General features: G+C 37.4%; 2 protein-coding genes across 5 annotated transcripts in view; one reads left to right on the top strand and one right to left on the bottom strand.

The window, feature by feature from the left end:
- GANC (glucosidase alpha, neutral C) overlaps positions 1-957 on the bottom strand; it is a gene marked incomplete at its 3' end in the record, with an annotated part of 70,865 nt that extends 69,908 nt beyond the window's left edge. For both annotated transcript variants that reach the window (XM_082835716.1, XM_082835715.1), the window contains exon 1: positions 310-957. In XM_082835716.1, the coding sequence (XP_082691842.1) occupies positions 310-338 (29 nt within the window). In that variant the 5' untranslated portion in view covers positions 339-957. The remainder of the gene's footprint in view (positions 1-309) is intronic.
- Positions 958-1,396: 439 nt separating this feature from the next.
- TMEM87A (transmembrane protein 87A) overlaps positions 1,397-16,754 on the top strand; it is a 43,432-nt gene continuing 28,074 nt past the window's right edge. For all 3 annotated transcript variants that reach the window (XM_082836291.1, XM_082836290.1, XM_082836292.1), the window contains exons 1-7: positions 1,397-1,551; positions 2,842-2,902; positions 5,836-5,921; positions 9,194-9,307; positions 11,404-11,457; positions 11,540-11,584; positions 15,449-15,566. In XM_082836291.1, the coding sequence (XP_082692417.1) occupies positions 1,408-1,551; positions 2,842-2,902; positions 5,836-5,921; positions 9,194-9,307; positions 11,404-11,457; positions 11,540-11,584; positions 15,449-15,566 (622 nt within the window). In that variant the 5' untranslated portion in view covers positions 1,397-1,407. The remainder of the gene's footprint in view (positions 1,552-2,841; positions 2,903-5,835; positions 5,922-9,193; positions 9,308-11,403; positions 11,458-11,539; positions 11,585-15,448; positions 15,567-16,754) is intronic.

Genomic DNA, 16,754 nt, shown 5'->3' with positions numbered 1-16,754 from the left:
ACAACTACTGAGCCTGCGCTCTAGAGCCCGCGAGCCACAACTACTGAAGCCCGCGCGCCTAGAGCCTGTGCTCTACAACAAAGGAAGCCATCTCAACGAGAAGTCCGCGCACGGCAACAGAGTAGCCCCGGCTCCCCGCAACTAGAGAAAAGCCGCACGCAGCAATGAAGACCCAACGCAGCCAAAAATAAATAAATAAAATTTATTAAAAAAAAAGTCTTCAAAGCCAGAATGTTGTTTTCAGGTACTATCTATCCCCTGCTTCCGTGGGCCCTGGGGTCAGTCCCTGCTGGACCACTGGACCTTTACCTGATTTCCTCTTTCTCAGCTGCGTCCATGGCTTCCCAGTCACTTCACAGGCTCCCAGATCTCAGGCCAAGGCCCCAAGCGATCTTTTAGATTGTCAGTCTTTCTAAATAACCGCCAGCACTTCACCACCATCAAGTTTCTGGGACTTTCATGTCCTTAAGGAGTGACAAATTGACACTTGCTCCCGGGATTTCCAGGCCCAGATAAGGGTTTCTACAGAGATTGATCAGGCAAATTTTTCTTGGTTCTGAGTAGCTGATGAGGAACTGCCTTCATTAGAAACTGAAAAGGTTTTTGCATCCGAGGAGGCGTGTACTCAAAGAGCCCTAGAGGATGCAGACCAAGGGCGTGAGAACAAGGAAGTACCGACACGCCCTGCGTGATTAGGGCGAAGCTTCTGCAGATCTACCTCAGTGACTGTCACGCCACAGATACTGAAAACTGACCCACTCTCTCCTGTATTTTAGTTTTGAGTAGGAAGTGCCGGCGGGGTTGTTGCTGGAGGTTGATGTTCTCCGACCAAACTCTACATCATACTCTTCACGGCTAGAAGGGTCTTTTAAAAGGGGTTGTCTACTACATTATTCCGTTTAGGAAGGCTTATACTCCACCACCGCCAAACTCCAGTCTTTGCTTAAATACCTCCGGAAACCGAGTACTCACTACTACACGCTAAACAGGCAGCCAGACTTACGGCTTTCCCAGACTTTTGGCCCCAGCGTCTGACTCAAACGATGAGGGACTGGGGCGAATGGGAGGAGGAGAGAGCCAAACGCCACATGGGGTTCTTCCCTGGTCCCCAAACCCTTTCAGGGATGGGAGAGAGAAGAGCCAACAGACTCGGCTGGTAACTTTTGCAGATCATCCTAACACTCCAAGGTGACCAGCTTACGGGAGGAAGACGCCTGCGCAGTAGGTCCAAAGCCTCATACGAAGCCTGACAACTGCCTGAAGGCGGGGCCGCTGAGTCGCTAAACAAACAAGCCACCAGAGGTTTTGAGGACCCGGATTATCCCGCCCCCAGAGCGGAGCCGGAAGAGGGCGGGACGAACCGGAAGAAGGTGAAATGCTTTCGGTAGGCACTCCACGGCTGTGAAGATGGCGGCGGCTGCGTGGCTTCAGGTGCTGCCTGTCATTCTTCTTCTCCTGGGGGCTCAGACGTCCCCATTGTCGCTTTTCAGTGTAGGACCGGCACCCGTCGCTGCTGCCGACCGATCCAAGTGGCACATTCCGATACCGTCGGTGAGTGGTCACTTCAGAAGCAACTGAGCCCGGAGGAGCAAGGGGTGGGGCTACGGTAGCCCAAGGGGTCCATGAAGGTTCCACTAAAGTCCGCTTCCAAAGGGGTGGGATTGCCGGGAGTGTCTGTGTAGCTGCTTAACCGGGACTCACCTCCCTGGAGCGGGAAGCTGTACGCTTCTTTGGGTAAATTAGCAGGAATGTCAGGGTCAATTCAGGAGCGGAGAGTGGCGGTGGAGCGGTTTCTTATCAGCAAAGGCAGAGAACTTTTATTGTCTGACTGGAAACGTGTAAACTTGATGTATAGGTGGAGAGTGGTTTCTCTTTCAGCAGAAGTTTCACAGAATCTTGTGACCCCGGGTTGGATGAGAGGAATATGTAAATAGACATCTTTCTTTCTTTTTTTTTTTCTCTGCACTTTTTTGTTACTGGATAATTCTACTTACGAAGTTGGTTGATTTCATTTGGACTTTGAAATGGTTATTCTAAGCCCTGCCGTGTAATTAGGAAGCCTAGGCATTTAAAATGTATTCAAACGTGAGAATGTTTAAAACGGAAGAAACAGTATTCTAAAATTTCTTATGATAAGTTCGTTTTTCTTAAGGATAATTAACTGGATTGGTTGACCCTTTCTTCCCTTTACCACGTTTTTGAAACGTCGTTTGAGTAAGAGCTATAGTGCTGTGAGCCGACAAATCAGATGCTGGCTGGAAATGCCGAAAAGCATTAGTCTTATTAAAACCACGGTAGCCTTTTTGTTCTGCTGTGCTCACAGGTTGTAATGCCCAAATCTTATTTGAACTTTTGATATGGTAAGAATTACAGCTTTTGTTAATTTGGTGACGATGTTCAGATTCTCAGTTTTAGGTATTTATTTGTTACCTGTAAAATGGTTAATAGTTAAATATGGCTGTCTGCTCATAGAATAGTTTATTTGAAGAAATGATTGGTTATTCTGGACGGTGATTAGTGAGTAAAGGGAATGAACTGATTAAGGAGGACCTTTTAGAAAGATTTAAGTTAGGTTAGGATTTCTAGCAGCCTTCCTTCTGGAGTACTTGCTTCATGGCCTGTGGAAAAAAGAAAAAACTTGTCTCTGCACCAAGCTTCAAAATCCTGCAGTTTGGATATGGTTGAATTTTACTAAAAGGAAGGATATTGATGCCTTTTTTTGTGTGTGTGTTAAGAAAACTAACGTCAACATTTTATAAATTTTAGCTTTTTATATCAGTTATATTCTGCTTTGGGAATTAAAGTGATCTGATGCTAATTATCTCTCCTTTATCTTTGCAGGGGAAAAATTATTTTAGTTTTGGAAAGATCCTCTTCAAAAATACCACTATCTTCCTGAAATGTGAGTTTTTGCATTTCATGAAGTTTTTATTCGAGTTTTTGAGTGATCTTTAAACTTTCAAATTACCTGTTTTCTACCTCTGATGATTTACTCTCAACATAAGTTCTGAAATTTAATAGTCAAGCACTATCTAGGTATAAACCTATGTAGTGTAACTAAGGTCCTTTCACAGAATAATCTTTAGAATACTTACTTTTATGAACTTTATTTTCTTCTCTTGTTTTTCTGGTGTTAACAATATATAGTTAGACACATTGTTTTGGTTGATCGCCTCCATGGGTTTTAATCTGTTCTGAGTCATAGTCAAAATCTGCCGATTTTGTTTTTGTGTGCTTGTTAGATGTTTACTGGACACATGACCTAGGTTTGTCAGACCATTGGCTCTGAACAAATATGTTCAGTAAAGCTTTTGTTTGCTGAAGGAGTATTTTACCACTTGGATCTTTGGAAGAGGAAGCTCAAAGATAATTACCAGGAAATAGGGATAGTAGAACAAAACCAGTCTGTCCAGTGGGAAAACCACTGTATCTGAATCCAGAATACCCCATTGTGCATTAAAGAAAAGCTTCCTTTTATTTCTCAAACTGGCTTTATTTTTAGAGAATGAATGATCACGGGCAGCTCCATTTCAAGATCAGGAATAAAAATCCAGATCATCCATGTGTGCTCCTATGCATATTTCTCTCTATGAAAATGCAAAGTATGTCATAGTTGGATGATTTTATTCTTTTAATCATTTAGTAGGTAGTTACTGAACACCTACTATGTATAGTGCCAGGCACTGTTTTAGACAGCAAGGAAGTGATAGAAAAGACCCTTTCTCTTATTGAGATTATAGCCTGGTGGAATGGAGGGGTTAGGTAGAATTTCTATGAAGAATGTACTGTGTCCATGAAAATATGATCTCTTGGCTGATAATTTAAGTTTGATTTAAATCAAATCTACTGTGACACGCTGGTATTTCTTGTGAGGTTGGCTTTCTAGAAAAGAAGAGCTTTTAGGGATAGCAGTATTTTGTCTTTTGAGATACCCTGACAGCCTGTATGCTATTCTGTCCTTTTATTTTGTACAGTTTCTTCTTACCTGTATTTTGTTCTAATGGTTTTTCTAGTGGCTTTTGGTCAAGCTGCATATTTTGAAGTGTCTGTGTTTCGTTGTTTTTGGAGGGTTTGAAGCTTCTTAAAATTTGCATTGTCTTTCACTTTGTTACTTCTGTGTTTTCTCATACTTACCTTGTCTCTGATTTTATGCTTTTGTGGGTATGGTATACAATAGATTTCCATGAAATTGGCAGGGCCATTTTCTTTTCTTTTCTTTTCAAGCCTAAAATTACAATTTTTCACCTACATTAAAAATGTCTGTTTTGGAGAAAGAAGTGAGATTTGCTCAAAGCTTGGAACTCCAGTCCTTTCTAGAGGTAGCCACTTCTCCCTTACACCTGCACCTGGCTCACGTAAGATTCTTAGGGACTAGACCTGCCAGCCAAGGGAAGGTGAGGAATGTGGCAGGACCATTTTCATTGTCTCTTAAAGCCATTCATTTAAAGTTCTATGTGTTTTGGGAATTCCCTGATGGTACAGTGGTTAGAACTCCGAGCTTTCACTGCAGAGGGCCAGGGTTCAGTCCCTGGTCTGGGGACTAAGATCCCGCAAGCCTCGTGGCGTGGCCAAAAAAAAAAATTCTATGCCTTTTAACATAAATAGTAGTATTTTTGCAGGCACATTTCCCTGCAAATCTCCTGTTAGGGCTTTGATTTAATTAATTCCTTTTCTGTTTGGTTCCTCTGAGTAGTTCATAACAAGATTGCAGTATCCTTTACAGCATTTCCATACATTCTATCCAACACATCAGATTTTTGTGTATTTTAGCCTTATAAAAGCCTTATAAAAGTTGAGCTTTATAAATGTGTGCCGCTTAAAATTAGTCTGAGAAAACCACTTAAACTAAAGAAAAGGGAAAGTTTGTAATTTTAGGTGTGCTTCTTTTAAGAACCAAAAGTAGGTTTTTAGATGCAGTCGTGTTTATCTTTGTCACATTTGCACAAAGTATGTATTTCTAGTATATTTTCCCTTCCTCAGCTGGAATCAAAGATAAAAGGAAATACTGACTTCCCCCAGGTGAGACAGTTAACAGTCATATAGTCAGGTTTACACCCCAAGTCTTTAGACTAATGCTTTGGTTCACTAGAATATTGTGCTCCAAAATATGTTGAATGAGTTATGTGAGGCTTCTATGATTTCATGAGGTTCCTTGAGGCTTCTCTTAAGGTGAGTTTTAAAAAGAATCTAATAACTCTTTTTATCTTTGTTTTTTCTATTCCTGCCTTCCCCAGCCAGGTTTGCTTTTTGTTGATAGTTCTTTTCTATCCAATTTTGATATCTCTCAAGGTTTAAGCCATGAGGTTTTCCCTCATTGGAACTATTTTTGTTGCCTTGTGACATTCCTAATGTTGTTATTCCTTGACTCTTCAACTAGAATCTTTTTTAAGACTTAAGAGTCTTCAATAATTTGTTCCCTTCTGTTCCCCTGTTTGGCCTAACACAGTGCCATGTATCTTTGTATACTTAAGTGCTCTGCTCAGTAAATATTTAAATGATAACAGAAGACTGATTTTAACTTAAGGCTGCTTTATCACTTCCAGGTTTTTTCCCAAGAGAGAACCAGAAATGAAGGTTTTAAGGCATAAAAATAGATACACGGTTTCAAAGGTTAAAAATCCTTAACTGCTTTTTATTTCTGTGAGCAACAATTCTTACTTTTAACTGAAGAATATCTGGTTCTTTTTAAATTTATTACTTCATTACCTTCTGTTTGGAGAAAGGATGGTCTTTGAGTATCTTAGTTTAGCAGGAAATGGGATGTGGGGTAATAGTTTAGGAAAAATGCTTTGTTTGGGAATTATCTTTTATTCACAAAGATTTCTTCTTTTATAGTTGATGGAGAACCTTGTGATGTATCTTTGAATATAACCTGGTATCTGAAAAGTGCTGACTGTTACAATGAAATCTACAACTTCAAGGTATGGAACATAAAATTACAGTCTTTTCTTAGTGTTTAGATATCATCGGGTCCCAACCTGATAGAGGAAAGAGTGTCATGTAGCTATGGAGAAGAACTGGAACTAGAATCATGCTTCCCAATATGCAGGCAAATTTGTACTATCAGTTCTCAAACTTATTGGTCTCAGAACTGTGTTTACTTACTACAGACCCCAAAAAAGCCTTTATTCATGTGGGTTACAATTAGAAATTATAATTAGAAATTATAACAGAAAAATACAGAAATATTTATTAATTTGTGAAAACTATTTTTCAAAGAAACTGGGAAGAGTGGTGTTATTTTGTATTTTTGCAAATCTATTTGTTTAATATCTAGTGTAATAGAAGATAGCTGGATTCTTATACTTCCTTCACTCAGTCTATTGTGATGTGTTATTTTGGTTGAAGTGTATGCACAAAATGTGGCCTCACACAGATATGTAGTTGGAAAAGGGAATGGTATTTTAATAGTGTTTTCAGGTAATTGTGGATATTGTTCTTTGATTCTATACCCAAACGCAATAAGTGGAATTTCTTAAAGGTTAGTTGCAGTGTGGAATCTGAAACCATATCAGTGAACTTTTTCTGTGCTCTGTTATATTAAAATAAATTGGTATGTCTTGCACTTTGAATGGTCTTTTGCCCATGTCTGATTTGGCAGCATCTTTCATGGTCACTTAGAAAACCTTCCAAATACTAATTCATTTTACAATTAATTCAAAATTACATTTGTTAATATGACCTTTCAGTCTCATCAGATACTCTGTAAGTATTGGAAACTATAAATCATGGTAGGGAACATGCAAGTTTTCCAAAATTCCAGTTTTTCCTTGAAAGCTCAAATTTTATTTATTTACTTATTTTTTAATAAAAAAATTTTTTTTTCAAGGTCCAAGAAGACTTTATTATTTATTTATTTTTGGCGGCGTCAGGTCTTAGTTGCGGTACGCGGGATTTTCATTGCAGCATGCAGGATCTTTTGTTGCGGTGCGAGGACTTCTCTCTAGTTGCAGTGCGCGGCCTTCTCTCTAGTCGTGGTGTGCGGGTTTTCTCTTCTCTAGTTGTGGCATGCAGGCTCCGGGGCGCCTGGGCTCTGTAGTTGTGGCATGCGGGTTCCAGAGCGCGTGGGCTCTGTAGTTTGCGACACACGGGCTCTCTAGCTGTGGCATGTGGGCTTAGTTGCCCCACGGCATGTGGGATCTTAGTTCCCCAACCGGGGATCGAACCCAAGTCCCCTGCATTGGAAGGTGGATTCTTTACCACTGAACCACTGGGGGAAATCCCTTAAATTTTATTATTGACAATGGATGCTGTCAGTTGCCTTCTTTGACGTGACAGCCTCCCTTTGCCCATTTTCAGGAAAATATCTCCCAAATACCCAAGTCTGAATATCTGTAGTTTGTTGGTCATTCTTTCAAGTAAATGAAAACGGTGGATAGTTTAGCTTACAAGTTAAAATAGTTGCAAAGTGCTTTGTCTTAAGACAGTCATTTATAGTATTTTGCATACTTATTTTTTTGTCTGATAGAATATTTTAAAAGGCATGTGCTCAAAGGTCCAGATTTAATGACATTAATAATTTTTACTGTTTCATCAAGGGCATTCTTACATAAAACTGGCCCTTTTTTTTTTAACTGCAAGTTTGTGACTGTGAGAGTACAATGACTACTAACTAGTACAGTTAGGTACCACTGATAGGAGGCTGCCATTTTTCGCATCATTACTTTTGCACTGTCAGTACAAGGCAAATAGATGATGATGATGATGAAGATGAAAATAATTTTGACCTGTTAAACCTCATGAAAGCATCCATGGGCCATACTTTCAGAGTTGCTATAATACACTGTATATGAGCATTGAAGATATGTAGCTCCTAGATGGATTTTTCAGGCCTTTTGCATTCTGTTTTCATCCCACTATTTGCATCATTTCTTTTCTTTTTTACATTTCCCCTACTATTCTTGAGGTTTCTTTTAAAAAAATAATAGGACTAGTCTTTAAAAAATGTCCACCATCCAGTTGGTTTTTTTAAACCTTAAGCATTTTGAATTTCTGCCCAGTATTAGGGTTTTACATTATCTTTTTTGTAGTGTTGCTGATTGTATTTTGCTTTTGTTATATAACATTGGGTAAGGTTGGTGTGATGAGGAGGACTGAAGAATTTAGAGAGAAATATTTCCAGAATATGGTTTGAAATATCATTGACCTTTTCTCCTAATCGAACACTAGTTAAATTTACATATGCTTGAAACTTGTGGTAAAAACTGGTCAAGCTTATCAGATTCAGTCTTCATGGGTAGGACAACTTAAGAATGTAAAAATTATTTTGAATTGCCACAGGACAGAATTATGGAAATGACAAGCAAATAGTTGGAGGTGTGAAATTAGAGCTTCGAAAAAAAGAGGGTGAGATTAGGGATGTTGGTATGGGAGAAAACTCACAGAACTGATGAAGCCAGAGAAATGATGATTTTTTTTTTCATAGTATTAATAGTGGGTTGTGAATGGCTACAACAGTTTTGTGCTCTAGCTTAGAAGCACAAGTTTTTTGTTGTTGTTGTTGGTGGTGTTAATTTAGTCAAGGAACTCTTGTAAGTATATTTTCTTATAACAAAACCCTGTGGACTCTGACAGTTTCCCAGTCTTCCTAGAATTTTTAAGAGGAACTATCCTTCATGAGTCGTAGATGAGAATTCTGCACTTTAGAGTCCAATGCTATTAGATTCTTGAATACTAATATATAGTCTTTATCTGATGTTGTTAATTTTATTTATTTATTTTTTTGTAAATTTATTTATTTTTATTTATTTATTTTTGGCTGCATTGGATCTTCGCTGCTGCGCGCGGGCTTTCTCTAGTTGTGGTGAGCGGGGGCTACTCTTTGTTGCCGTGCGCAGGCTTCTCATTGCGATGGCTTTTTCTTGTTGCAGAGCACGGGCTCTAGGGCTTCAGTAGTTGTGGCACGTGGGCTCAGTAGTTGTGGCTTGCAGGCTCTGGAGCACAAGCTCAGTAGTTGTGGTGCACGGGCTTAGTTGCTCTGTGGCATGTGGGATCTTCCCAGACCAGGGCTCGAACCCGCATCCCCTGCATTGGCAGGAGGATTCTTAACCACTGCGCCACCAGGGAAGCCCAAGATGTTGTTAATTTTAAAAACAGCAAATCCAAAACTATATTTGTACCAAAGGCAATCTATTTGTTTTCTTTTAAATATCTTACATAAGTTAAATACTTTGTATTTTCTCTGTTTTTCCAGGCAGAAGAAGTGGAGACATACTTGGAAAACCTTAAGGAAAAAAAAGGCTTGTCTGGGAAATATCAAACATCATCAAAATTGTTCCAAAACTGCAGTGAACTCTTTAAAACACAGGTAATATTTGATAGTAGTTGGAGGGAAATAGAAGAGGTGAATAATATGATGGCTGTATTTTTGGTGATACGCATTTCTCACTCCTCAATTCCTTCTGACAGAAGCAAGTTAGAATCATGTTCTGATAGGTACATAGTCAGCCACTTAAATATTCATCTCATAGAGAGGATGTGCTTTCCTTTGTGTGTAAAAAGCAAAGCCCTGGGTTTTTTTATTATAGTAAAATATATATAACATAGAATTTACCGTTGTAACCATTTTTAAGTGTGCCATTTGGTTACATTAAGTACATTCACCTTGTTGTGCAACTATCAGCACTAGCCATCTCCAGAACTTTTTCATCATCTGCAGTGGTTACTTCATAACGATTAAATAATAAAAACACCCACCCCCCCTTCCACTCCCACTTCCCTGGTAACAACTATTCTACTTTCTTTCTCCGTTAATCTGACTGCTCTAGATATCTCAAAGAAGTAAAATCATACAGTATTTTTTTGGCTTCTTTAACGTAATAAAATGTTTTCAGGGTTCGTCCATATAGCATGCATCAGAATTTCATTTCTTTTTTAAGGCTGAATAATATTTCATTGTACATATATACCACATTTTCTTTATCCATTCATCCATTGATGGACTTTTGAAACCCTCATTTTTTAAACCTCTTGTCATCTCATCTAATTGATATATCCCAGAATCAACATTTTTAGATTTTCCTACTATAGACTTGAAATCAAAGGTTGAACTTCACAACTTCTTTCGAACAAAGGGGAAGAGGTGAATAATATTGTTTATTTTATTTTATATTATTATTATTTTTTTTGGCCGTGCTCTGTGGCTTGCGGGATCTTAGTTCCTTGACCAGGGATTGAACCTGGGCCACGGCAGTGAAAGCACCAAGTCCTAACTACTGGACTGCCAGGGAATTCCCAATATTGTGTATTTTAATGCTTATATATATGTAATCATATAAATGGGGTTTATATTATAAAATTCTCCTTTCTTAGAAGTAGAATCTGACCCCAGTTTTTTGATAGAAAAATTATGTATTTTATAGGTGTTGAAAATAGTTATTTTAGCTATAGCCTTTACTTTGTTTTACTGCATTTAAGTACTGCTTCAGATTATTTAGCACCTTTCCTTGAAGAGGCAAGTTCATGGAAAGTTAGGTTTTCTGTCTACTTACTAGAAGTAAAGTTTATTGATAAGAAGTCTTTTACTTAATAATTATTAATTGATGAGCAAATGAAGTCATTGATAATTGAACTACAAGGGTTGTGTTCTTGTCATACCGTAGATTTTATGACCTCGGATAAAAAGAAAATAGCTTTAAAATAGTGGAAGTATGGTAGAAAAAGAAAGCTAGGCACAATGTGATATTGAGTAGGGGGTTTTCTGTTGGTTTTCCAAATTTATTCCCCAGGCTAGGAGGATTGGTTGGCCTTTCTTGGATTTGATTGTGGAAAGTTACCTGTTGTATATTGTTGCCCAAGGTTCACTACTTTTAGATCTGTTATCAGCTTTCCAGGGTTTTGGCATAAACCCCTCTTCATAAGGTTTCCTCCTCCAGTCTAATGTAGAATTGAAATACATGTCCTAATTACTCAGGAAGGATAATGCCTCCTTTGCTGATAACTGGTAAGAAAGGTAATTAGTGGAGGTTTTTTTTTTACAGGCATGGCATGTGTTGTGATGGAAGGAGCAGTGGACCTCAGAGTTAGGAATCTTAGGTTCAGATCCCATTTCTGCATCTAAAGCTTTATAGCTTTGAGCCACGTTTTCCTCATGTGTAGAAATTCAGGGAACTATGACATCCATTTATCCTACTTGTATGTTTTCTGTCTAAGGTTTTGTCAAGAATGACAATATCTGTAATCTTATAGAAAAATTGAGTGGCCAGTTTGGTTTGATACTATTTTTTAGTTTCTAGCAAGGTTTTATTCATTAGTTTGTGGTTAATTGGAAGTATTTTGTCTGTTACTGCCATATTATTATGTTTACTTTTGTATGTTTTGCTTTAACTGTTTCTGTGGATTTTGAGCTATGCTTTTCTTTTGCTGTTATGCATCTTTAATTTTAGTTTTCTATTTCTTTCATAGAGTTTTTCTGGGGATTTCGTGCATCGATTGCCTCTTTTAGGAGAAAAACAGGAGGTAATTGTTTTCCTTTTTATATATTTCTGAGAGTACAAAAGAAATTCTGAATTAATTTTCTTTTTTGTTTGTTTGTTTGAAGGCCAAGGAGAATGGAACAAATCTTACTTTTACTGGAGACAAAACTGTAAGTGTGATAGGGAATTTAGGGCATTGAACACATTTTAGTGTTCTTATGTTTGTTTATTTTAAATTCTTATCTTATGCTTACATTTAAAAAGAAACTTAAGAATGGAAGTTATACACCAAAATGTTAATAACGGTTATATCTGGATGATATTGTGAATGATTTTTATTTTCTTTTTTATGTTTTCTGTCTTTTCCATGTTTGCTACAATCAGTCTGTATTGTTTTGTAATTATCACCTTATAAATATTGTTTGTAAATAGTAAGAAACTTTTAAGGAAGAACCTTAAACTCCATGTAAAATCTTGTGATAGAATATAATTGGAAGAGTACATCTCAAAATTTACCCTTTTAAAATGTACAATTAAGAGGTTTTTAGTTGTACGACCACCAATCACTGTCTAATTCCAGAACATCTTCATCACCCCGAAAACTAACCATGCAGTCATTAGCCGTCACTCCTCATTCCACTGTTCCCCCAGCTCTAGGCAAACACTATTCTTTCCGTCTCTGTGGATTTGCCTGTTCTGTTCACTTCATATAAATGGAATCGTACAATTTGTGGCCTGTGTCTGTCTTCTTTCACAATTTAAAACTCTGTTTTAACTTTTACTTCCTTCTTGTACAGAGCCTTAAGATCAGTCGGGGTGAGCAGTTAGGGCCTACTCAGGCCTCTCTTGGGCTGCTTACTATTTTACCATGATTTTTATAATAAACTCCCAGTTGATGTACATTGGGTTGCTTCCAAATTTTCACTGTTATGGATAGGATCATGTTCATAGTGTCTAGCTGTATCTTTGTGCACATTTATAATATTTTCTTTAGCCTAAATTCCTAGAGGTGGAACTGTTGGGTCCAAGTATATACACAGTTTATAAATTCTTTTGTAATGTTTTGTCAAAGTGCTCTGGAGAAAAGTTGTAGTGATTTGTGGTCCGAAGAAGGTAAGATTGCGTTTCTTTCTTTCCTCACAAACAATGGCTATTATAATTTAAAACAGATTTATGCAATTTTTCAGGTTAAATTTTTGTAAATTGTATTAAAAAATAATTGTTGATGCTGAATATCCATTTACATGCATATTGGCTGTTTGTAATTGTGCTTTATTCAGTGGTCTTCTGTGCATAGCATACTTTTAAGTTCTACTCAGGGCTTGAGCCCTGTTCCCAGTGATTAAAGCTGGCTGAAAAGATAACCCTGTTGAATATCACAAGTAATATTTAGAAATATTTAGTCTGTTTATAGTCAAAAGAAGTCAAAGAATTATCTGTCCTTTGATTATTCTTCCTGAAATTGAGCCTAAGAGAATATAATCCTATTTAAAGGATAGTAATAAGTTCAGTATCTCTACCCACTTTTATTAAAATTCTGATAAAACATGTTTTTTAGAGGAAGGAGCCTCTCTCTGTCCCTTCCCCTAAGAAAAGATTTAATATCTTGATTAACTGAGTTTTCTGGTTTGATTTAAGGAATAATGTGATATGTTTACTATTATAATTTTTTTTTTTCTATTAATAAGTTTTATTTTTTGGAGCGGTTTTAGGTTCACAACAAAATTGAGCAAAAAACACAGAGAGTTCCCGCATACCACCTCCACAAATGCACACTCACACTCCCACACCATCAGCATCCTGCACCAGTGTGGTACACTTGCTACAATTGATGAGCCATCATTGACACATCATTATCAACCGAAGTCTAGTTTACATTAGGGTTAGTTCTTTATGTTGTACATTCTTTGGGTTTTAAGAAGTGTAAAATGACAAATAAACACCATTATAATATCATACAGAATAGTTTCATTGCCTTAAAAATCCCCTGTGCTCCAGTTATTCATCCCTCCCTATCCCCAAGCCCCTGGCAATCACTGATTTTTTTTTTTACTGTCTCTATAGTTTTGCATCTTCCAGAATGTCATATAGTTGGAATCATTATACAGTCTTTTCAGATTGGTGTCTTTCACTTAGTAATACGCATTTAAGGTTTCTCCATGCCTTCTCCTGGCTTGATAGTTCATTTCTTTTTAGTGCTGAATAATATTTCATTGTCTGGATGTACCACAGTTTGTTTATCCATTCACCTATTGAAGGAGCTAGTAATAGTATCTGATAGGATTGTTGTGAGAATTAAAGAAAGTAATAAATATTACATGCTTAACAGAGTGCCTAGCCTATGAATATTATTTTTACAGGGTCAAAATATCTATATTTCAGAGTTAAGTGCAAACTTTATCAAATCTTGGAATATGAGAATCAGTCCCTTTGAGATTTGTAAGAGGTGATTTTTAAGATACATAAAATTAATAGCAGAGCAGCTTATTATACCAAAGTTTTACTGGTTAATGAACAGTTAAGTTCAGGAGAGGTTCAGTGGATAAATAGGACATGATTACCTGTAACTTTGAATATGTACAGTTTTCTTACAAAGTGCCCCTGCATTTTGTCAGAAAGAGACTATCAGGCAGAGGTAAATCAACGTATGATTCAACATGACATTTATGTCCTTAAGTTACTAAGATAACCTAGTAAATGTAAAGCTGAAGAATCATTTAATCTGCTTTGTTTTGACACTTCGAATTTGTATCATGGAATATAATTTTTGAACTCTTGTTCAGAATTTTCTTGGGTTGTAGGATAATTTTAGCATTTGAGAAAAGCTGTGGCTCCCTAGGAAAATGCAGAATCTATTATCCACTTTGAGGGGTTTCATAGATCAATGAAGCTTACCCAGAGGTCTCTGGATAAAAGTTCCTTTTAAGACCAGAAAGTAATAAATTGCAAGTCTAAGTAGTAGTGCCTCCTTTCAGACATGAGGAAGGAGCAGCCAAGCTTTTTCTATGTTCATCTCCCTTGTCTTTCTGTTTTAGTCTTGTTTTTGTGAAGGTCCATAGTCCATCTAGCATTTAAGGCAACACATCCTTTGATGGCTTTTTGGTAGGGCTGTGCACAGACTAACTGGCTTTGGATCAGGTAACCAGTTCCATAAACATGGAGGCTATTTATTCTACTTTCTTGACTTTGGGGGACAGTGACTCTTGCTTTCCATATAGCCTAGCCAAGATTAAATTTTTGATATAAATGTGAGACCTCGTTAGCAGAAATTGTGGTGGTCTTGGGAAGGGCATTGAACAAAGGGAATTAGATTCAGGAGCTGGTGTTTATAATTCACCGATGTCATCATGGGTGATTTTTTCCAGGTGATTTAAATTAAATTTCTTTAGTTTGTTTGGGATATCTGTGTAAAATATAACCTAGCATCTTAGCATGGCTTAAGTAGAGTTTCATTTTAGGAATTTAAATTGAGGTTTTCTTTGTTAAAAGAAAAATGTTAAACATGAGATTTTTGTGTATAACAAAATATAAGATGTCCTGCCTTTTAGTAATTTATAATTAACCTACTTTATTGTATACACTGTAGGCCTGTTTGTTTTGTTTTGGCTACTGTTGTAATGAGTAAAAGTGAAGGACTCAACCAAGTTTCTGGGCACATTCTGGAACGAAATATTCATATTGTGTAATTAACCTGTGGGGTTTTTTTTTGCCACTTTGTAATTTTTAAATTAATTTTTATTGGATTATAGTTGCTTTACAATGTTTTGTTAGTTTCTGCTGTACAGCAAAATGAATCAGCTATACATATACATATATCCCCTCTTTTTTGGATTTCCTTCCCATTTAGGTCACCACAGTGCATTAAATAGAGTTCCCTGTGCTATACAGTATGTTCTCATTAGTTATCTGTCTTATACATAGTATCAATAGTGTATATGTGTCAATCCCCATCTCCCAATTCCTCACCCACCTCCCGCCAACCTGTGTTCTTAATTCTTAAGATTGGGAGATTTGATGTCTTCTTTCTTCTCTAGGTAATGCATGAGCCCTTGAAAACTTGGCAAGATGCACCATACATTTTTATTGTACATGTTGGCATTTCACCCTCCAAAGAATCATCAAAAGAAAATTCACTAAGTAATCTTTTTACCAGTAAGTACATTTTGTTTCTTTTTATCATTTGTATTACTGTTATCTAGCTGTGTCGCATGGTGGGTAGTGTAAAATTGCTTTAAAGAGGTAATAATAAGGGGAATTCCATTGCTGTCCAGTGGTCCGGACTTCATGCTTCCACTGCAGAGGGCACAGGTTCGATCCCTTGTCAGGGAACTAAAATCCCACAAGCCACGCAGTGTAGCCAAAAAAATAAAGAGGGAATAACAAATTAAGAATGTTGTCAAGTAGAAAAATAGAGGGAGAGAAATTAACATTTTTCTGCATTCAATATGTATGTGATAGGCACTTCATGTATGCTTTCTTATTATGTATTATAGATACTAGATTTCATTTTCCTTCATTTGATCCTCCTGCTTTTAAAATTTTCAATTAGTATTATGTTCTCAGTAGACTTGTTAAAACTTAGTTATGAAGTCAAAACTTGGAAATTTTTAAATCAATTGACTTGGATAATTTTTTAATGTCTCAATTTTTCTTAGTGTTCTCCTTTCTACTTTTGCTGCCCAGTTTAGGGATTCATCATTTCTTACCTAGAATTTTACAATAACTTACTAATTGGTCTTACCTTCTGTGGTTTCTTTTTTTGTTTCTTCCTTCTCTTTTACAGTTTTCTTCCCTCCCCTGCTTTCTCAAGTAGAATGTTGAATAGAAACAATGATGGTGGCCATCCTTTCTTGCTCCTGACTTTATTGGCAATATTAGCACATTTCACCATTAAGTATGATGTTTACTATAGATTTTTTATTGTCTTTTTTTTTAAAGATTTTTATTTTATTTATTTTTTGGCTGCGTTGGGTCTTTGTTGCTGCACGTGGGCTTTCTCTAGTTGCGGTGAGTGGGGGTTACTCTTGTTGCAGTGCGTGGGCTTCTCGTAGCCGTGGCCTCTCATGTTGCGGAACACGAGCTCTAGGCACGTGGGCTTCAGTAGTTGCGGCACACAGGCTCAGTAGTTGTGGCTCCCGGGCTCTAGAGCGCAGGCTCAGTAGCTGTGGCGCGTGGGCTTAGTTGCTTCACGGCATGTGGGATCCTCCCTGAGCAGGGCTCAAACCCGTGTCCCCTGCATTGGCAGGTGGACTCCCAACCACTGCACCACCAGGGAAGCCCTACTGTAGATTTTTAAAAAATATTCTTTATTTGGTTCAGGATATTTCTTTCTATTCTTGG

This window comes from Leucopleurus acutus, assembly GCF_964270905.1.
Source record: "Leucopleurus acutus genome assembly, chromosome: 1".
NCBI classification, from domain to species: domain Eukaryota; kingdom Metazoa; phylum Chordata; class Mammalia; order Artiodactyla; family Delphinidae; genus Leucopleurus; species Leucopleurus acutus.
Note: the sequence above shows the minus strand (reverse complement) of the source record. Positions and strands in the feature narration are given on the sequence as shown.